Consider the following 23,420-nt stretch of genomic DNA (forward strand, 5'->3'; position numbering starts at 1 on the left):
CTTTCAGTATTCACAGCAGGCATTTAGGAGTTCTAAAGTAAGGAGTCCTAACTTTACTACTACTAAACTGAGAAAAAAAAACATTGTAAGACTTTCGGTATTCACAGAAGGCATTTAGGAGTCCAAAAGTTAGGAGTCCAAACTTTACTACTACTAAATTGAGAAAAATCCTAACTTTAAGACTTTCGGTATTCACAGAAGGCATTTAGGAGTCCAAAAGTTAGGAGTCCAAACTTTACTACTACTAAATTGAGAAAAATCCTAACTTTAAGACTTTCGGTATTCACAGAAGGCATTTAAGAGTCCTAAAGTTAGGACTCCTAACGTCTGTGAATGGCGAAATGAGTAAGTGCATTCTGTGAATACCAAAATGAGTAAGTGCCTTCTGTGAATACCAAAATAGTAGTAAGTTTAGGATTTTGTCTTAAGTTAGTTCTGTGAATCGGGCCCACTATGTTTCAATAGTTTTCCCACTTTGTATGTGTGGTATACTGTGCTGCATATGTGCAAAGATGGTAACTTGTGGAGAGTTTTGAAACCTGCTCCCCAGTTCCTCCTGCCTTGAGGAGGGGTACGGTTTTGGGGCAAATCCTGATCTACCAGCGTAGGTAGATAGGGGTTTGAGTCAAAACCCCTGGGTGGTAGCATGGGAATCACCATGTACCACTCATGGAAAGTCCTTTTGAGGCGAAATAGTGCACTGCATGGTTATACTCAATTGAGCACAGTGGTTTCTTCTAAATTCTTTGACCTTTGCTTAAGTGCAATAGTATTGTGTAATTAAGCACACGTTAGGGTACATTTCTGTTACACTCTGTTTGGTGAGGGACTGTTTTCATTTTGTGTCCTTCGGTCATTTGTTTTGATGTTGCGCTACAGGGGGATAATTGCTTGGTATAAATGCTGGGTGTCACTTTTGAAAGGCCTTTTCTTAGCACAATGTTTGTGATGTAACAGCAAACTTGTGCTATACCTTAAGTTATTTTGACTTTTATAGGATGCTGTTTTCAAATGAATTGTTCATGTTATTTGGTCGTTGCCTCGATAAATTAGTTAAATTTTTTTTTTTGCTGGTAGCTTTGTGACTAGGTTATGTAAGAATGCCATCTTCTCCTGATGAAGATAGCATGCACATTTGGCGAATTGCGACCAAAACATTGACTCTTGTTTTACTATTAATTTCCAAAAATATTGTAGCTCTCCCAGTTTAAACTATTGCCTAGATGGAGAAGGCTACGTATGTTTAGATAGCAGCCATTACATGATACTCAATCTTATGTGCTGTATGTTTTCTTAATATTTATTTTATGTTGTTTATTCGCTTATGTGTTTCGACTTGTTGTCTCATATTGTCTTATTGCAGGAATTTATAAATGGCTTTACAATATACAGGAAAATAACATATTTGTATTTTTGTACATTGTATGCTATAGGTGCCTAATTGATTATAACTCAAGTGTATTGTGTGATATTCATTGTTAATTGTTATTCATATAAAGATTCATTTGGAAGCCATTTTCCATTCGTCTATTGTTTCTCACAGCTTCCAGGATTTCCTGGACTTCTCCAAATGTTCACATGTGCACGTTTTATAAGGCATACAAGGTATTTCTGATGCTGCACTTGCGGTATTGATCGTTCTGTTAAGGATTATCGATTAAGCCGATCAGAGGCGCTGGAAGTAACGGTGCGGAGGTGGAGGGGGTTGGGGGTTGGGAGCGCAGCACCCCCATAAATAACCAAGCAGGAGTTCAGAAGGTAAATGAGCAATAAAGATACCTCACATTTTGGGTTTATCTTGTCATATTTGCTGTGAATATAAAGACTGAGGGGACACACCGACTAGCAGCCACACACTGCCTGAAGCACACTACTGCCACTCACAAAGATGCAACAGAGCTTATAGTTCTGCCTTTAATTTATTTCCCCAGCTGATAGTGGCCTGAAGGGCACCCCAGCACAAATGAATATAAAACACAGAAGGAGTAATGACATTACAGTCCATATATATCATTCTTTCACTCCGCGCAGCGCAGGAAGACACCTTGCTGCGCTGCAGGAAAGGGAGAGCACAGGAATGTACCACATCTACCAATCAATCAATCAATATTTGTAGAGCTCGCTAATCACCCAGAGGGGTATCAAGATATGGCGCATTCCAGTCCCCTGCCTGCGCAGGTGCACAATCAGTAGCCTGGCACCAGCGCAGGCACCCTTGCGCCGTGGGGCACCTTCCTGCACAAAAACAAGCCTTAGAGGTATATTCTTATTCCTACGTGGGCTGCAGAATGCGGAACACTTCGAAAGAGGAACCAACAAGGAGAAATACATATATTTCTCCTTGTTGCACCTCTAATGGGAAGGACATCCATTCCTAGGTCTACCAGTGTTGGTAAATCTGGGAATGCCTCTGTATACATGAATGAATGCAGAGTAACGCAAGACAGTGACCTGCGCTGCCTTGTGTTACTCCAGATTTACAAAGCCACTCAGGGCCATGTCAGGTGTCTTTGTGTGGCATGGTAAATCTCATCGGTTTAGCATCCTCCTTGCGTGGCATAAGGGCGATGCAAAACTTTGATAAATATGCCTCTACATTTCTTAGCCATTACATTCTTACCATTATTCCTACCATTAAATAGCTAAATGACTGAAAAAATAGGCACATCTTCAATAATGTCCTTATTATTCTGGAAGTTACTCTCCATTTATTGGTGAGTTTTTGTGTGTCGTGTTGTAACCGAGTAAGTGCAAGAATCAGTCAGTGTGTTGATGAATAGATTCATGAGTGCAAGGATGGGTGACTGAGTGCCTACATGGAAGAATCCATGCACACTCAGTAATATGCCAGACCTATCGCGTTGCCAATGGTTGTTTGCAAATGTCATCTACATTTACAGCAGGCAATACATTAAAAAGAAATGGGTTCATGTGCACGTGGTGTTAAGCTTATCAGCACTCTTAACAAATGCAGGTTTTGGTAAAATTGGTTCTTTTTGCAGGTAACCAGATGCTTGAAGATGTGGAGACATTCATTCGCAACGAACAACTGGTGGTGAGCTGGAAGCCCTCCACGGTGGCGGTGGATGGCTATGTGCTAGAGTGGTGTGTGGATTCAGACACAGACGCGTGTGACCGCTCATGGCAGCGCCTTTCAAATTCCACAGAATGGACATTTCAAGAAGGTACCGCAACAACTGGCATCTTTTTAAGTGATGCATTATGCATAGCTCGACCATCCGTGTGGAGTTCACTATTGATAAGCACGTTGTAAAATGATGTTCTCCCTTACCTGTTCTTGAAAGGATTATAAATGATTGTGAATCATTATTTGTAGAAGTGGTCCATAGAGACATCGTTACTTGTTGATAAAGAGCAACTGATGGTATTGGAACTTCAGTTCCTCCTACTGTGGCAGAACCTGATATCTTTTCACCAGTTGTATGTACGCCAGTGGAGAGTCTCAAAAACACCAGTTACTCTTGTGTGTGCACTAACTAATCACTAAAAGGGAGCGCTGTTTTTCAAGTAAAGTGCTTTTCTAAAGTGACTGCACTAACGAGGGGAATCGAAGTGGTAAAATTAGACAGCGAGCTAGTTCTTATTTGAGCTGTGGTTCCCCCTCCCATCACCTGTTTAACACTAAATTGTTAAGGTCTGGGACATAGCTCTAATGATCCCCATGTATAGTCCACACTAATAATGTTGTGGTGTGATATGTTCAGTAATTCAATATTGCAATCCTTCTTTCGCAGGTATATTCGAACCTTTGAAATGCTACAATATTTCTGTGTTTCCTCTCTTTGAAAACCAAGTGGGAGATCCTTATTCCATACAAGTCTATCTTGTGGAAGGCCGTATGTATTTATTTTTATTTTCAATTGGTTTGTATTGTGCGTACTCAGCCATTAAAAAACTTCACGGAGTCATAAAAAAGTGCATTTATTTGATCTGAAAGCAGGGGAGACCCTCTGCCAGTCATGTATATTCCAAAACTTGTCGTGCTATAATTGCATATTTACTTGTGTACAACTATGCAAAATGGCAATTGTAAGAAATGGGGTTATTGATTGAAGGGAGTGAATAGAATATCCTAATCAAGCAACAACCAAAATGCTTGTCCGGGTGAACCACAAAACGAATAAATTAACATGTGTTTAACCCCCTAGTAGCTTGGCACTAAAGCAGTCAGACTTAACTTAGTATTATGCAATTTAGGAAAATAAATTACATTTTAATAAGTAAATTAATACCAAAATGCAAAAAATCCAATCAGTAGAACAAGAGGTATATAATTTAAAAGATTTAGGTAAATATAGCACCAAAAAGGACAAAGTGCCAAATGTGGGTATCTGGTTGCGCTGAACCAGGTCAAAGTCAAAAATTCATACTTACTGTGATGGAGTGCAGGCCGGGTATAGGACCAAGTTTGGCCTGCTGAGAATTGTACCTTCTGTCCTTGGTACAAGGTGTGCCCTGTGTTACTGTGGTAGACTTCACGTTGTTACTGATGAGACTTTTAACATTTCCTAAAAGGCTTTCTCGGGCTTATCATCACTCGGCCTTGGTTCCAATGAAATTTGTAGCTGTGCTGCTAGTCTTTTCAGGGATTTGCTTTGCCCGGCATCATTCGGCAAGGCTTTGCAGGCCTTCACGTCGCTTTGTGCTGGATTTGTTGGAACTTTCAGTTAAACCTGGAAGAGTTCTCTCTGATGCCAGCGAACAAGGGTCCAGGACGTGCCAAATGTGGGTATCTGGTTGCGCTGAATCAGGACAAAGTCACAAATTCCGACCTACTGTGATGGAGTGCAAGCCAGGTATAGGACCAAGTTTGGCCCGCTGAGAATTGTACCTTCTGTCCTTGGTACGAGGTGTGCCCTGTGTTACTTTGGTAGACTTCACGTTGTTACTGATGAGGCTTTTAACTGTGCTAAGAGGCTTTCTGGGGCTTTTCATCACTTGGCCTTGGTTCCAATGAAATTTGTAGCTGTGCTGCTAGTCTTTTCAGGGATTTGCTTTGCCCGGCATCATTCGGCAAGGCTTTGCAGGCCTTCACGTCGCTTTGTGCTGGATTTGTTGGAACTTTCAGTTAAACCTGGAAGAGTTCTCTCTGATGCCAGCGAACAAGGGTCCAGGACGTGCCAAATGTGGGTATCTGGTTGCGCTGAATCAGGACAAAGTCACAAATTCCGACCTACTGTGATGGAGTGCAAGCCAGGTATAGGACCAAGTTTGGCCCGCTGAGAATTGTACCTTCTGTCCTTGGTACGAGGTGTGCCCTGTGTTACTTTGGTAGACTTCACGTTGTTACTGATGAGGCTTTTAACTGTGCTAAGAGGCTTTCTGGGGCTTTTCATCACTTGGCCTTGGTTCCAATGAAATTTGTAGCTGTGCTGCTAGTCTTTTCAGGGCTTTGCTTTGACCGGTATCGTTCAGCTGCGCGGCATGGCTTTGCAGGACTTCACGTCAATTTGTGCTGGATTTGTTGGAATCTTCAGTTAAATCTGGAAGAGTTCTCTCTGATGCCAGCCAACAAGGGTCCAGGACGTTGGGAGGTTCCTCTTGGGGATCAGGAACTCACTACAGTAGAGGCCAGCAGTGCATCAGCAGGTTCGGGAAGCAGGTTAGCTGGGCAGTTGCAAGGAGGCCTCTGGAGTTTGTTGTGTCCCGGTAGTTCAGAACAGGAGGTCAGCCAACTGACCCTTGGAGTCACTCAGGCTAGCCTGGGATAAAGGGATACCGTCCAATATTCCTTCTCAGAAAGCAATACAGGTCTCCAGCAGCAGGGCATTCCTCTGGAGAACAAGGCAGGCCTCAAGCAGCAAGGCAGTCCTCTGATAGCAGTAGGACAATCCTCTGAGAAGCAAGGCAGGCCCCAAGCAGCAGGGTTGTCCTCTGGGGAATAAGGCAGTCCTTCTTCTTAATCTCCATAGGTCCAGGAGTGTTTTGTAGAGTTGCTCTAAGGGTTCAATATTTATACCTGGTGCCAGCCTGTGAAGTAGGGGAGTCTTCTAGGCTACCTTCACATCTGGTCTGGAATTTTTTCCCTTCACCTGTCAAGGTTTCAAGAAGTCTGCGATGAAAAAAGACTAGTTCCAGGTTCCTTTCTGTATGTGCTGGAGACATTCATTTGAAATGTCAATCAATCAATCAATCAATCAGCATTTGTATATGGCAGAACTGTCACCCCTAGGGGTATCTAGGTGCTGAGGGTGCAGTGTCTCCACCAAAAAGCCAGGTCTTGAGTTTCTTTCTGATGTCCACCAGGTAGAGTGCTGATCGGAGGTGGAGGGGTAGGTAATTCCAGGACTTGGCGAAGATGTAGGAGAAGGAGCAACCCCTGCTATGGCTGCGGCGGATGCAGGGGTTTGTGCTAGGGTGAGGTGGAAATTCAGTCAATGGTTGATGTAGGACGGTCTTTGGTCATGTAGGGCTTTGTAAGAATGCATGAAGATCTTGAACTGGCATCTCTTCTGGATGGGGAGCCAGTGGAGGTTTTTGAGGTTGGGGGTCCATTTGGTGAGGTCCAGGATGAGTCTGACTGTGGTATTCTCTATGTTCTGTGGTTTTCTCAGGTGCCTGGTGGTGATTCCAGTATAGAGGGCATTACCGTAGTCAAGGCGACTTGGGTCGAGGGCCTGCGTGACGGTCTTCCTGGTGTTGATTGGATCCATCTGAAAATTCTGCAGAGGATGCGAAGGATGCAGGCGGAGGCAACCGCATTGACTTGTCGTTTCATGGTTAGTTGGCTGTCGAGAATGATAGCCAGGTTGCGTGCTTGGTCTGTCGGTGTGGATGTTGGTCTGAGTTCTGCTGGTCACCAGCTGTGGGCCCATACAGAAGAAAAGTAATTGGGGCAGGGAATAGCTCTGCCCTCTGCAATTCATGCAGAATGGCCCTTTTTGCCATCACCATATCCTCTTTTGTCTCACTGTGTAAGGGAATACACAAAGCCCAAAAGCTAAGCTATTCACAGTCATGTGACACAAGACTCTCGCAGCATGCAGTAAATGGATAGGACAAGAAAATGGCAACTTTCGCAAAGTGGCATTTTCAGAATTGTGACTTAAAATCTAACATTGCCACAAAATTGGATTTTAAATTACAATTTCATTCCTACCTGTTCCCAATCAAACATTAGCACTTAATAAATGTAAAAAGGTAACGTAATGTTATACTATGGGGAAGGTAGGCAGTACAGAAGTGAAAAACGAATTTAGGAGTTTTTTACTACCAGGACATGTAAAACTTTAAAACACATGTCTCCATTTTAAACACAGTGCACCCTGCCCTATGGACTATTTGGAAACTACCTTAGGGGTGACATATGTATTAAAAAGGAAGGTTTGGACCTGGCAAAGGTTTATTTTGAAAGATCAAATTGACAGATTGAAACTGCACCACAGACTCTAATGGCAGGCCTGAGATGTTTTAAAGTGCTATCTTAATGGATGGCACAATTAGTGATGCAAACCCACTAGTAGCATTCAATTTACAGGCCCTGAGTACATGCAGTACCACTTTACTAGGGACTTAAAACTAAATGAACAACAACAATACAATTGTTTATTAGTCAATTAAAACCATAATCAAGATCATACAGTACGGCCACTGATCTTCGTGTCACTAGTCCTTCACTTTCTTCAACTTTCCTTCTTAAGTATTTTAGTAGAGGTGCCAAATAAAGATTTTAAATGGATACAAAGTGGCTGATCAGGGACTGGTATTTTCCCTACTAGTGTAAAGTGCAAGATTGCCATACAGGCGGCTGGAGTTCACCTAAATAGATAGCTATAGGTAATTAAAGTGCTTATGTGCTGGACTGAGGCGGGTATATATACGATGCCAGATGGGCTATGGTTTTTGCTGTAAAGGTGCAGGTGTGCAAAACTAACGTGTCATTAAAATGCCAGGTTAAACAAAGTAGTTAAACACACAAGATGATGGACGGAATTTTGCACAATGGCAAAACATTCACCCCCAGTCACAGATCTGGGTTTAATCCATCGTTATTTTGCTCATCATGCCATCCCAGTTCAGACATGGCCATATGCAAATAAGTCTTGACCCCGTGCCTCATGTGCCTCATGGGAACAGTCCAGCCCGAACTGCCAAGCCATGTCTTCCCTGGACCAGAATCAAGCATCCTAGGACCGGTTTCTGGCTATCAGCCGTCTTCAGCCAGGATAGCTTGACTCCAGTTGCTTAGTGAGCACGAGACCCACGTCTGGGCATACCCTTCCCACATAGGGTGAACAGCAAAATACACAAGATGATGGACAGAATGTTGCACAATGGCAAAACATTCACCCCCAGTCACAGATCTGGGTTTAATCCATCGTTATTTTGCTCACCAAGCCACCCCAGTTCAGACATGGCCATATGCAAATCAGTCGACCCTGTGCCTCATGGGAACAGTCCAGCCCGAACTGCCACGCCATGTCTTCCCTGACTAGAATAAAGCATCCTAGGACCAGTTTCTGGCTAATAGCCGTCTTCAGCCAGGATAGCTTGACTCCAGTGGCTTAGTGAGCACGGGACTCATGTCTGGGCATACCCTTCCCACATAGGGTGAACAGCAAAACACACAAGATGATGGACGGAATGTTGCACAATGGCAAAACATTCACCCCCAGTCACAGATCTGGGTTTAATCCATCGTTATTTTGCTCACCAAGCCACCCCAGTTCAGACATGGCCATATGCAAATCAGTCTAGACCCTGTGCCTCATGGGAACAGCCCAGCCCGAACTGCCAAGCCATGTCTTCCCTGGACCAGAATCAAGCATCCTAGGACCGGTTTCTGGCTATCTGCCGTCTTCAGCCAGGATAGCTTGACTCCAATGGCTTAGCGAGCACGGGACCCACGTCTGGGCATACCCTTCCCACATAGGGTGAACAGCAAAACACACAAGATGATGGACGGAATGTTGCACAATGGCAAAACATTCACCCCCAGTCACAGATCTGGGTTTAATCCATTGTTATTTTGCTCACCAAGCCACCCCAGTTAAGACATGGCCATATGCAAATCAGTCTTGACCCTGTGCCTCATGGGAACAGTCCAGCCCGAACTGCCATGCCATGTCTTCCCTCGACCAGAATCAAGCATCCTAGGTCCGGTTTCTGGCTATCAGCCGTCTTCAGCCAGTAGTTGCCTAAGCTTACCTGTGCTTAGCGGGATAGGGAACAGATGATTATGGTGATCCCTAGTTCTTGGAGATTATCTACTCATGTGAGGTGTGACTTAAAAACTACAGAGTTATCACGTTCCAAAGTTAGAATTGGGAACTCCCTCTAGATTACTCATGGCCAAACCTATAAGCTGATCGTCTTTATAAAAAATATTCAACAACTGGGTTAGTCTAATGTTTAGCATAGTGTTGCATGGGTCCATAGACTCCCACAGTGCAAGCGTACATGACCTAATTCCCGGGTCAAGGACCTCCCTTCTTAATAGAGATCTTCGTTGGACCATCAATACAGGACAAATGCATACAATGTGGAGCAATGTCTCATTCCCCTGGTGGCATACACGGCAGGACCGATCTTCACTTAAACCAGCCATCCTCCATTTTGGCATGAGGTCTAGTGTGGGTATTTTTCCAAATCTTAAGGCAAGAAATGACTGTTTGATCTTCTGGTGGAAGGGTGCTGCCAACAGGGGTGATTCTCTTAAAATGGAATATGATTTCTACACCAGCCACCCATGACGACGTCTAGACAGGCTTTCCTTATCTGCCATCCAGCTTGCAGTTTGGTTGATTTATTTAGTAATTTCTTGAAGAATTGCCCAGAGGTATTAGAGGTCCTTAAGTCACCAAATTCAAGCATCCTAATGCTATTTTCAAGATATTTATTGTAAGCGCCATTTCCCAGTTTTAAATTGATTTCGGTCCAGACTAAATTAGCCAGGGTGTTTTCTGCTGCTGCTCACAGATTATGACAAAGCTTTACGAGCGCTGCACGCCTAACAAGTGTCTGTTTAGAGAGTAGGAATTCTAACCGGAGGTGTGCGGGCGCTGCTGACCTATGGAGCCTGAAGGTTTGTTTATAGGCTCTTATCAACAATTTGTCTAGCAGAGGAGCCTCATCACCTAGCATTATCTCTGATCCATAACCTTAAACCTGAAAGAAATGTGCCAATCAGGTGTAGGCCATTTTTGCCATGTTTTAAGGGTGCGAGTGCAAGCTCTTTCGCACTGGAGCAGTGGTAAAGTGCATAGATTCCTAATGCTACCAAAAACTAAATTCAGAAAACAGGAGTGGTGAAGTCAAAATGTTTGTGGGTTACCCTGCAAGGAGAGCCAGGTCCAACACCAATAAAGTTGTTTTCTTTAAAAACCAAAAACTAAGGGCCATATTACCAAGATGTGCGTTAAAAAATGCACATCGCACATTACCCTATCGCCGGATTTTATCGCCGTGTTAGCGCGTCATTATCAACGCACAACACGAGGGCGATATTAAATTCGGCGATAGGGAACATTAGCGCGTGAAAACAAGCGTTGTTGTCACGCGCTAATGTGTGCCTTGATAATATGGGGGGGTGGATTTAGCTTTATGATCCACACCCCCATGTAATCAATTTTATTTATTTATTTTATTATGCATCTTGTACCGCGCAAACTAAAACCCGGAGGTGTCAAGGCGCCTAACACCTGATCAGAGCAGACGTTGGGAGATCTGCGATAAACGAGTTTTTCGCAGGTCTCCTTCTCCCAACACCTGCCTTGGTAATAAGGTGTTCCCACCTCCAACCACATTTTACATGTGGTTGGACGTGGGAACGCCCACTTTGCATGTCATTAGCGATGTTTCTCGCTGACATGCAAAGTGGGCTTGAGGCAGGCGTTAGCATGCCCTTGTTAATAGGGCGCTACAAGTATCGCCGCTTTTTCTGCACAATTCGCCGAAAAAGCGGCGATACTTCACCTTGGTAATATGGCCCTAAAATTTTAAAAAGTGGGGACTTTGCATTTGAATAATAATACAAAATGTAATGGACCCTCTGAAGTAACTGATATGGGATGGGGTAAAGGGGACAACAGACCAATACACAAATAACCCACCAACCCAGCTTGCTTTAGAAAAATACTCAATGCACAATACAAAACAGTACAATGACCAATGCAGACAAGACAATGTAATACAGATCTTTACTTTATAGAGGCATTATATTACATCAACAAGCTACTATCCAATGTCTTAATATTTTAAACTTTGTATCAGTTATATAAATGCAGTCTGCATAGTTCATCATAGTTTCAAAAACACATGTTTTTTCATAAAATGCATTGCTTCAAGAATGTGTACAAAGTGACTACAGGAAAAAAAGAGAGAAAGGAGAAAAATACCAAAACCCAGAGATCAAGACCATACTTTAAAAAACCAACCATTTGGAGCGTCAAGATGGCGGTCGCACTCTAAGAGTGCTCCGGACTCCTCTGCCATTCGCTCCAAACTACATCGCCATCAGCAGCCATCCTCTCACCATGCACCATTGCCAGCAACCGTCCTTCACATCCGCCAGCGTCGTGGCACCGCGCAACCGGGTGCACAGACAGACTCTGAGACCGTGTCTCTGAGCCACCCTGCACCTAACATGGTGGCGCCCGTATAGCCGGGACCCACGCCTGGCATGAGGAGTGGCTCCTACGATCATCCTCGTGGCGGCTCGAGTCCCTCCTGGACTGAGCCCTGCTGCCAAACGAAGACCCCGGGGGCCGCGTTGAGCAGCTGAAGCGAGCTTCGGGCTGCGGGCCTATGGTCATCCCACACTCTCTGTGGCCTAGAGGAGAGAGAAGCGGCGCGGCAACTGAAGGAGGGCCTCACCCTTGCCCCCCCGACCGGACCTTTGGTGCCAGTACCTGCAACCGCCCTGTCGGCTTGATCCGTTGGAAGAAAACTGGGGACCAGCTGTATTGCCGCACGGCGGGGGCCCTCTGGGCGGGTCTCCCCCCCTCCTGAGGCTGGGATCCTGAAGCCTGCGAGCATCGACCACGCCCTCTGGCCGCCTTTGGACCCGACAACAGCAAGGCTCCAGGCCCGCCGATGTGGAGGGACACCTGCCACTTGTGCCTCCTGTGGCCTGGTGAGTATGGCGGGGGTGGCGTGTGAGCGGAGGAGGCCTTTAGATCCCGCAGTTAACTGACCCCGGGTCCGGGAGGGAGGTGTCTCGCTGTCACGCTGGGTCAGCAGGGGGCTCTGGGGAGATCCCCTGCCTCCCTCCCACGGTGGGAATCCTTAGCTGGTGCTCTGTTCCACTGCCATGCTTTGCGGCCTGAGGCTTATCTGGCCTGTGACACAACCGGCCTCGCGTTGCTCCAGCCTAGCGGGCTGTAAAGAGTGCAGGCACTTCGGGCGACCTGGTTCCTAGGCCGCTGGACCTTCAGAAGTCAGACGTTTGACTGGGTATTATGGGCAGCCTAGTGCGGCGAGGATCACGGGGCAGCGGGCGGAAAGGAGATCGGCTGCGGGACCACGCAGTAGTGGTCATTAGAGGACCCCCTCCCGTGAGGCCCCTAGCCTGGACCCAATTGCTGGGGAGTGTTCGGCCCCTGTCTACCCTGGATGCGATGAAGAGAGCGTGTGTTAACACCGGGAGGAGCTACTGAGAGAGTGCAGCCCCACCACCCCAATTGGAGCATAGTCCACCTAGACCGAAGGGAGACCAGTCTGGGTATTGCTGCGAATCAGGTGGGATGCGCTGCCCAGGCCCTAATGGGCCGTCACATCGACTGTGGATTCGCGCAATAATGGGCTACCGGGAGGACCCCCTCTCAGGCCTGCTTGGACCGGGCAACGCTAGGGGCTAGCTGCGGCGCTGGGGGACCGGTGCCTAAATGCTTAACGATCACCACGAATGCCCCTCGGGGGTCTGTACAAGGAGCACTCACTTGTCCTGGTCGTCCCTGGCCCATGTGGATCCCAATCACCAGTGACCCTACAAAGAGCCTCCTGGTCTCCAGGTGTGGCAAACTGCTGGCTGGAGTTTCCTGACTCTCGCATCGACTGCACCACTGTTGTACATGCGTAAGACTACCCTCTACTCACTGCATGGAAATTGTTTGCTGCCTCGGCTCTAATTGGACCACGTGAGGCACCCCCTCATCCCCGGTCAGTTGCAAAAGATTGGTATAGACACACAAACTGTCCACATAGGTCAGCCAGCGCTTCCCGGTGAAGCCACCCGACACCCAATTGCACTGTTGTCCCCCATTGCTCCTATCTAATATCCCGGACATGGGGAAGGAACGGGGCCTGAAACCGCCCGCAACACAGACCAAAATGGACCAATATACCGTTAACAAGCATGAAATTTGATCCGGGACTGCTGAAGGGCAAAACCCAACATCTGGAGATCTCAGCATGATTCTGCAAGCCATATCCACTTCACAGACCTCAGTCGAAAACAAGATCGGGGACTTTCGTCTAATGGGATTCCCGGAGGGTGCGGAGAATCGACCAATGGAGTCATTCATTGAAAACTAGATAAACTCTCTGCCTGGTTCGCGGTGAAGCGAGCACACCACTCCCTGGCTCCAAAACCTTCCCCAAGTGCCCCGCACCGGCCCATCATAGCACAAATCCTAAACTTTAAGGACAGAGATGTGATCCTGCAGCAAGCTTGTATCCGAAAAATCATAACCTTTCAAAACCACACCATCACGATATTTCCAGATTATACCAGGTGGGTTCAGGCACAGAGGCGGTCCTATACAGAGGTGAAACTAAACTCTCCACCCTCAACCTATCATACCGACTACTTTTTCCAGCAAGACTGTGAGTGATCTTCCAGGAAAAACGCATTTCTTTGACAGCCTTGAGGCAGCCTGGACCTGGCTGACTGAGGAAAGTCCCCTCCGACTCTGATCTGTGACGTCAGCATCGGGTGATCAGCCTGCAACTACACGCAACCCGGCCCCCCATGAGAGACGCACATGGTCCCACAGGGGCCGAGGGAGAGACAGGACTAAATCGGGCTCTCCAGCGGTTGTGTCCTCAAACTGCTGATGCTGGGCACTGATGCCGGATCCCTACCAGCTGCGAGGCTCAGGATCCTGAGACCACTCACCCTCCGGACGCACTTCATCCAAAGCTCGGTCTGTTGACTCTGCGGACTCAGACCTCTCCCATAGCCCGGAAATCCCTAGTTGAAGCTCCCATGGAGAGCCACGAACAAAGCCTGGCGCATCACAAAACAAACAATCAAATAATGGGGCAATACCGCATCAATCAGATACTTCTGCTGATGTACAGTCTGATCCTGTAACGAGAGGGGTCCACCACGCTTCACTGACTCTAAACGTTGTAGTTTAATACATCTCACCAGTTATAGGGCGACAGATGCTTCTGTTATCGAAGTATAGGGTGGGACATGGGGGAATTGTCCCATGTTCCAAATTCTTCAGTAGTCCAATGTTTGCAGCATCTCAACCTGATGACAACACAGTATAGCATCACAAGCACATGTCCACAGGTGAAACACAGAGGTCACACATCCTAAACTCTAAGACATCTAATATGTACTAGACCCCCGCAGCACTTCGTGCCCCCCCCCCCCATTGCTCACGAAACGATGACACACAATGAATATCCTCTCTGCATCATGTCATGGAATGTGAACGGTCTGCTTGATAGGATCAAGCGGACTGCGGTCCTGCGACATGCACAAAGACACACCCCAGACATTCTCATGCTCCAGGAAACCCACCTCTTGGGCAACCCATGTCCCTTCCTGACAAGATACGGATTTGACAGATCCTGGCACTCTGGCTTCACGCAGGGCTCAAGAGGAGTTGCAATCCTTTTAAAGCGCAGCCTACCATTTATGCCTACCCAAATTACCCCTGTGGTTGTTTAATAGCCCTCTCAGGAATAATGGGTGAGGAACTCCTCAATATCCTCTTCATTTGCATTCCTGGCACCACTCACACACACACCCTAATTAGCATAGGACGAGATACTCTCTTCCTTCACTCCCGGGACCACGATTCTGGGAGGAGATTTTAACGCAGTCATGCACCCCAGGCTTGACGCAACTGGGACCCCCTCCATCTCCCGCCCCACCTATGCTAACCAGTTAGCGACCTGGGCTGAAGCAACGGGGGTTTGCAATGTATGGCGGGCCTGGAACCCATGAGAATCCCAATACACACACACCTCAGCAGCACATCGCATCAATTCCCGCATTGTCCTGATGTTCATGCCAGCCCCATAGTGTCGTAGGTTCAGGGAGATACGTATCCTTCCCCGAGGCATCTTGGATCACTCACCACTACTCTTGACCATGGGCAACCTGCCCACTGACCTCCGCCCAGTTTGGAGGATGAATGCCTGGCTCCTCAAGGACTAGGAATTTAAAGAAACAAGGAGGGCCGATATTAAACAAATCTTCCTCACCAACCAGGTCTCCGTCCCATCCTCGAGCACCCTGTGGGAAGCAGGTAAGGCCATGATTCACGGACTCACTAAGAGCAGCCTCAAAGCCCAACGCTTAACGCAGGACAGTAGGCTAACCCTCCTCGAGTCCCAGCTGGAGAGTGACACAACTGACACAACGTATGAAACCCAACTGCGGAAATTGACGCTGATACACGACGAAATAAAACAGCTTTCCCTCCACTCAGCGAAAATCTTATGGAGATCCTCCATTGCGAGGGTCTATGGGTGGGGTGACAAGAACGGGAAACTACTTCACAGATTAGTGATCTACCCTCTGGCAAACCGAATAATTCCGGAAATCAGAGACCCAGAGGGGAACATCCATCGCTCTCTCAGAGCAATGGCTCAAACTTTCACAAACTATTACTCAGGTCTCTATTCAGCACAGAAACCAGAGCTTTCCCTTAGGGAACTGATCGACCTGGAAGACCTTTGTCTCCCCACACTTGCCACATCAGAATCCGATGGACTAGAGCACCCAATCACAGGCGAAGAGATACAAGCCCCCTTCTCACTTGTCTCGGCTTGTAAAACTCCTGGCCCAGATGGCTACCCGCAAGAGTACTTCTCAGCCTATCGTGACATACTTGTCCAGCACCTTGCTGCTCTTTATGAAGAAGCTGTAGAAACAGACTCCTTCCCTCCGGAGACTGACATGGCCACAATAGCTATTATCCCCAAAATGCAACCGCCCCCCTGCCGACTATTGTCCCATTTCTTTGATTAATATCAAAGTCAAAATATATGCTACGATTCTGGCCCAACGCCTTAAACCATACCTCAACACGCTGATCGGTATGATCAATGTGGCTGCATGCCGGCACGGAGTACCAGACATTGCTTGAGGCTTTTACACCTGGCCTGGCCAACCGGCAGGCACTGACCCCGCACTTGGCGCTCCTCCTAGTCGACTTTGAGAAAGCATTCGACTCAGTCGACTGGAGATTCCTTGGGGACGTCTGGTGGCCGCAGGCATGGGCCCTAAATTTTGCCATATGGTTAACGTCCGATACTCTAAGCCCGCTGCAAGAGTGCTGGTTAATGGTGTATTTTCAAACACCTTTCCAATCAGAAGAGGGACGAGACAGGGCTGCCCCTCTCACCCCTCCTCTTCGCCTTAGTGATGGAGCCGCTGGCTAATCTCATCCACTCGGACGACCGGGTTCATGGCTGGAGATGGGCTGGATCACAAGAGGACAAATTCGCTTTATATGCAAATGACATCCTGCTCTATCTCGCAGATCTGGCTTGAACGGGTCTTAGATGCCTACACATACTACAGTCCTGTAAACAGACTTCAGGTCTGTGTCTGAACCTGGCCAAATCAACCTTGGTCTCCTTACATCTCTCAGGAGAATGTTTTGTTTGGCAATCCACTAGCCCCATCAGGGAGCAATCCTTCAAATACTTGGGTATATGGATTGCCTTACTCCCTGACCTAGCTTGGGCACTTAACATTATTATTATTATTATTATTATTAGTGCAGTTTTATATAGCGCGTAGTTACCCTGGAGCATCCCAGCGCTTTTCAGAACAGAAGTAGTAGTCGTGAGCAATCAGGGTCAGCAGTTAGAAAAAAGGTGTGTTTTCAAATGTTTGCGAAAACGAAGGAGGCAAGTTTCAGCACGCAAGCTTTAGGGGAGTGAATTCCAGAGCACGGCGATATTCACAGAAAATCTTCTTCCCCCTGTGCGGGCCTTTTTAACTTTCGGGGTCTTAAGCAGATGTTTTTTATCTGAACGTAGGGTTCTGCTGGCCTTATAAGGTGTAACTAAACTATGCAGAACAGGAGGACCTGTACCTTGCAGGATTTTGTGCGCAAGACAAAGGGATTTAAATTTCACCCTTTCGCGCACCGGTAACCAGTGCAAAGCCCTCATTGACCGTTTGGCCGACCGTGACATGGGGATGTTTTTAAGTACTCGTGCTGCAGCATTTTGAATTTGTTGTAATTTATTCAAAGTTGCCTCCGGGGCACCCAGATAAATAGCATTGCTATAATCAAGTCTTGATATAATCAGCCCCTGAATTAGGAGCTTCCGAGATAGCGAAGGGAGAAGAGGCAGCACTTTGCGCACAGACCGGAGAAGGCCAAAGCAGACACCTGCCATTTTAGTAGCCTGGGTCCTGAAGGAGAGATCTTGCTCCAACCAGATCCCAAGACTCCTAATCTCCTCCTTAGGGTTCGGAGGTAAGCCCAGACAACTGGGCCAGAGTGTCGCGGGGAGTGGGGATCCTTTATGCCCCAACATCATAATTTCGGTCTTTGAACCGTTCAGCTTTAATGCTGACTCACCCATCCATGTGTGAACTTTGGACAGGCAGGAGTACAGCTGGTCGGGACTTTCATTGGCCTGGGAAAGGGCGAACACCAGCTGCGTATCGTCGGCGTAGCTCACGATTTTGATGTTATAAGGAGCAACCACATCCTCCAAGAGGGCCATATACACATTGAACAATGTGGGGCTCAAGGAGGAGCCCTGCGGTACCCCACAATGGAGGTGGATAGATGCCGACCGTGCGCTACCTTCCCATACCTCATAGGTCCGGTCACTGAGAAAAGATCGAAGCCATTTCAGTGCCTTCTCCGTCACCCCGACATCTGACAGTCGCTGAAGTAACACTTGATGATCGACAGTGTCAAAGGCAGCACTGAGGTCCAGGAGGATCACTGCCACTGATCCTCCTGAATCTAAAATTCTCCTTGCTTCCTCAACGACTGCCAGTAGGGCGGTGTCCGTGCCTTGGCCTGGACGAAATCCAGTTTGCGAACTTCTCAGTAGGCCATTGGACTCCAGAAAGTTGGATAGGTGGAAATTCACCAACTTTTCCGTGATTTTGCTAAGCCCAGGCAGTAGAGAGATGGGCCTATAGTTCGCCATGTCAAGGGGATCTAGGTTGTTTTTTTTTAGGAGAGCTTTTACTACTGCTTCCTTCCAGCTCGGCGGAACCACATCAGACCCCAACGAGGCATTGACCAGATCGGTTAAAGGTTTAACAATGCAGGAGGCGACCTGTTTTAAAATCCTCATGGGAACTAAGTCCCGAGGATTAACACTCTTGACAGTCGCCAAAGCTTTAAGAACCTCATCCATCGATACTGGTCCAAAAGTTTCTAGACTGTCCGGGGGTCTCCCTACCACACTGCTAGGCTCTGCTCTCATGGTAATTTGGGGCAGGGTATTTAAGATCTTTACTATTTTTGTATGAAAATAGTCTGCCAAGTCTTTACATTTTCCTTCTAAGTTGTCTGTAGCTGCGTGCGGGTCAGGAACCCTCAGCAGTTCTTTAATCACTAAGAAGGTTTCCCTGGAGGAATTAGAAGCGTTCTTAATTCTCTCCTCGAGGAACTGGGCTTTGGCGAGCCGAAGGGCAAGTTTGTACACCCTGATCGCGGCGCGATATTCAACCTTGCTAGCCTCTTCCCAGTTCCTTCTCCAGGCACGCTCCAGTTTTTTACAACCCCTTCTGAGGGCTCTCAACTCCGGCGTGTACCAGGGCGCGGAACTTGTTCTCTTCACTCTCCTCCCTGCCGATCTCATAGGGAGAACAGAGTCAAGTGCACTAGTCAGCCATCTGCTGAAATCTGCCTCTGCCCGTACCGGGTCAGGAACCGGGGAGGGGCACGATCCCTCCAGTCTCAGAGTCAGATTCTCCACCGACAGCCTTGCCCAAGATCTTTCCGAGGTGCAGACACTAAGGGGCAGAGTACTGACAGTCTCTGTTTGCCAGGTGAACAGGATCAGAAAATGGTCCGTCCATGGAAGTGGAATTGGGGCGGAGGCTTTCATGGCTGCGACATGAGTAAAAATCGGGTCCAATAGGTGGCCCTTGTTGTGAGTGGCCCCTGAGTTGATGAGATCTACCTCGTATGCTTTTAAGTCACGTTGAAGATCAGCCGCCCACCGGTCTGCCGGGTCAAGATGGAGATTGAAGTCTCCCAGCATGATAAAGTTGGTCGCCGAGGCGGCAAGAACCGTCACGGTTTCAATCAGGGAATTAACAAAATTCCCAGTACCTCCTGGGGGACGATAAATCAACATCCCGGACACCACCACCGTGGGCGAGATTTGCAGGGAGAACTTACAGCTCTCACAGTCCGACACCCCACCATTCTGAGCCCTGCACCCCAGGGAGTCCCTATAGAGGATGGCGATACCTCCTCCCCGCCCTGCTATCCTATCCTGAGACTGGATTAAGAATCCAGGGGGGAGGGCTTTCACGATATCTCCCTCAGAGTCAGATGTAAGCCACGTTTCTGTTACAAACAGAATGTCTAACTCATGGTCTTGTATGAGGAGATTAATTTCATGTGAATGCCTCGGAAGGGATCTGCAGTTAAGAGAGGCCATTCGTAAGGAATTCCTTACCGCGACTTGCTCAGCTGAGCCACATAGTTGGCAGCGTTGATAGGGTTCGGTTCCTATATGCACATATGTACACGAGGGTCCTTTAGTGCGGCGAAGCCGCAAAAGCTCTCTGCGAGAGTAGGTAGTGACGGAACCTACCTGATTGGGCAGAGGGTCTAGCCCGGACAGGCACAGACGGGCTGGACTCTGGCGTGACTCCGGCGGGAGTCCGGCGAGCCCGCTGCGCGTTGCCATGGCCGTATTAAGTGCAGGTCTAGCATCCTTCTGACGACTAGACCGATGTCCAAAATGGCGCCGCTAGGCGTCCTTCAGTCCCTCCAAGATGTCGGCAAGGGAGAAGCTTGAAAAAGGGGCCCGCAAAATGCGGTGAAGTTCCAATTATAATGCAGGCAAGTGGGCAGATTTAAAATCAGGGAAGAAGGCAAAAATAAACAGTAAAAGAAATACCAAAAAACAACCCAAAAATACCAAAAAACATGACTCCCCTAGTCGCCAAAACCAAATTAGATCTGCAGGAATGGCAAAAGCTACCACTCAACCTACGAGAGAGAATAGCACTATTCAAAATGATGACCCTCCAACGATTCCTTTATATCATTCAAAACATCCCATTCCACATTCCCCTAACATGGTTCAGAGGACTAGACAGTGTAATTATACAGTTCCTCCGGAACGGCCTGCGGCCACGCATGGCACTCCCACACTGTCAAATCCCTCCATATGACCGAGGCATGGGGCTAACAAATCTATACTTATACTATCTTGCAAACCGAATCCTGGTATTACACGATTGGTTTAATGGGGGATGATCTGATCCTGCATACAGGACCGAACTCAAGGACCTAGGCCTTTCCCGGATCAAAGCTATGATGAAAGGGTCTCCCATTCCCAAGGATCTCCCCACTGTCACCCAAGGGGTGCTGCTGGCCTGGCGGGCTGCTCTACGACATACACAATGGAAGGACAGGCTGACCCAGCATACACCTCTTTGGCAGGGCACATGGTTGCAGCAGGTGGGAGGCTTGGAAGGTTTTGGGAGCTAGGATCTCATTGGCATATCGCAACTTGGAGACTTGTGGGTGGGTGACCATAGCCGCTCTTTTGCAGATCTGCAAATTAGACGTTCGCTTCACTCATCCAAGTTGTATAGATATTCACAGCTCAGTCACGCCCTAGGTACGTACATACAATCAGGCACATCCCTGCCCGAACACAGCCCCCGAAGCCCAAGTAATGATGGGTAATCTCAGTAAAGGAGGTGTCTCGCGTATTTACCGCTCCTTAATAAATAATGGTCTGGCCTCCCTTGACCCATTGAGAACTAAATGGGAGACTTGGCTGGGCCCCCTAGAAGAGGAAGATTGAAGAGACGCGTTGATGGCACCCAAAACTATCACGGTCTCCGCTAAATTACGCCTAGTCCAGCTTTACTGCTTGCATACCTCCTACCTGACCCCTGCCTGCCTTACAAAGCAGGCTTAACTCAGCGCCCAACATGCACCAGATGCGGCACTGAACCCGCAGACTTCTTTCATGGTATGGTCCTTGTTTGCTTGTGGCCTCTTACTGGTCTGCCATAGAGACAGAACTCATGGGAGTGCTTAGGTGGGAGGTCCCAGGCAACCCCTTAAATATACTGCTGGGTGTCACTGATGTTTTGGATTGCTCAAGAGCCGATACACTGTTCCTGGGGGCTGCCCTTGTAGTGGCCAGGCAGGACATAGCAATGGCGTGGAAGAATCCAGCCCCACACTCTATAACTAAATGGTACAGGGGAGTGGACTGGTGTGCCGCACAAGAACTACCATTATATGAAGCCAGAGAGTATCTGAGCATCCAAATGTCCATAAATATGCTAAAAGACTAGGGAGCAGATTTACAATAACTGGCGCATCCCTGCATATCAGCAGGGATGCGCCAGTTATTTTGCGTCATGGCAGAAACCTCTTGCGCCACCATGGATGCACCGCATTTATAATGCGGCGCACCTTGGCGCAAGAATAGACAGATGCGTGATGCATCTGGTGCCGTAAAGATGACGCAGTGCTGGAGTTGTGTCGCAAGCGCCACGCAACTCCGCACTGCTCGAGGGCACCCTATACGAGCTGTGCTGCGTCACTCCTTACCCCTGCTACAAGCAGGCGTAAGGTTTGACGCAGCGGGTCGGAAAAGTGACTAAGTGAAATCTTGTAGATTTCATCAGCCACTTTTCCTAGGCGTTCCTGCGCCGGAACGCCCCCCCTGCACAAGAACGCCCACATGAAAACTGTAGTGTCGGCACTCATTAACTAGACGGACACTAGTATTATTTTTAAAGAGCTTTATTCTCCACAACTGTCCTGTTCCTCGTCCCTACACTAACTAACCCTTTCCTGTCTCCGCTCCTCCTCTTCCTCTGGCCCCCTAGCTCCGCCCACTCCCAACTACTAGATTGCATCACAATATTACATCTCCCCCCTTGTTAACGAAATGAACTTAGCGTCCAACATCTTTATCGTTCCTCGATCAGCCACACGGGTCCGCGGGCCGTTCGTTTGAGCTATGGAGACGCATCTCCGTTTCCGTTGTGTGGCTTTCTGTCACCTTGACGAGAGCATCCTTTACTACAAGAGTGCATCTGTGCAACTGCACGGCGTCGCGCGTGATCTGCGTGTGCTCAGACTCGTGGTGGTTTTCAATCAGCTTCTGGGTGATCCACTCACCTTCAGTGTCTGAGGTGACTGTGAAAGGCTCAGCTTGATATCGGTAGTCTGTCTTCCTTTGTGACTCTTGTTCGATTGACGCTCGATCTCCTTTCTGAGGGGATGTTGTTCTGGTTCTCTTCCGAGCACCCGCATGTACTTTTACTTCTTTTTGTCTTGTCCGGTTGAGGATGTTCAGAGTCATGTACGCCAGACGGTAAGGTACTATCTGAAGAGATCGTCTTGGTTTGATTTGGGGACTCATTTGCTGCCTCTGGTTGTCTCATCCACTCCCGCTCGCGTTTGGGACTAGTGAACCCTTGGACCACCGGGGCATATGTATGTTTCTCTCTCATCCGATGCTGATCGGTCTCTATTGACACGTCTGGCTTTCCTTGCAGATTGACTGGCTGGTCCTTTTCCATCCGGTGAGTAATGTCCACTATATCCATTTTCCTTTTGTAGGCCCTTTGAGTCAGCCTCGCTGACCCCATCAGGGGTGACGGTGTATTATTTATGTCTTGATATACCTGTGACTGACATGACAGGTTGTCTTGTGGAGTGATTGAGTATTTAGAGACATTGGTGTGAGACATGTTGCTCTTGATGGGAAGAATGTCCCTTGGTTCCATGATGTGTTCGGGTGGTTGACGCCATGGCCGTTGTCGGGACCATGACTCGGTCGACTCGAGGGATCGAGCAGACGTGCTTTCTGAATCGGAAGAGTCTTTTGTTGTTTTCCTTTGAGAACGTTCCTTTGAGTGTGTCCTGAACGGTAAATTTCTGAAATAGGTAGGCCGTGACGGGCTGCTCCTAGAGTCGGAGGTTTCTTTGGGATATTTCTCCGGGTACCTTTCTCGAAGTGTCTTCGGTGTCATCTCACTGGAGAGGTTGTTAGATAACCACATGTTTATGTCTTGT

The 23,420-nt window shown here is 47.8% G+C and overlaps 1 protein-coding gene across 2 annotated transcripts in view; it reads left to right on the forward strand.

Annotated features, from left to right (window-relative positions):
* Positions 1-23,420, forward strand: part of IL31RA (interleukin 31 receptor A) — a 1,277,572-nt gene that overhangs the window by 985,355 nt on the left and 268,797 nt on the right. For both annotated transcript variants that reach the window (XM_078675103.1, XM_078675104.1), the window contains exons 10-11: positions 3,003-3,185; positions 3,756-3,857. In XM_078675103.1, coding sequence (XP_078531229.1) covers positions 3,003-3,185; positions 3,756-3,857 — 285 coding nt within the window. The remainder of the gene's footprint in view (positions 1-3,002; positions 3,186-3,755; positions 3,858-23,420) is intronic.

The sequence above is a fragment of the Lissotriton helveticus genome, chromosome 2_1, assembly GCF_964261635.1.
Source record: "Lissotriton helveticus chromosome 2_1, aLisHel1.1, whole genome shotgun sequence".
Taxonomy (NCBI): domain Eukaryota; kingdom Metazoa; phylum Chordata; class Amphibia; order Caudata; family Salamandridae; genus Lissotriton; species Lissotriton helveticus.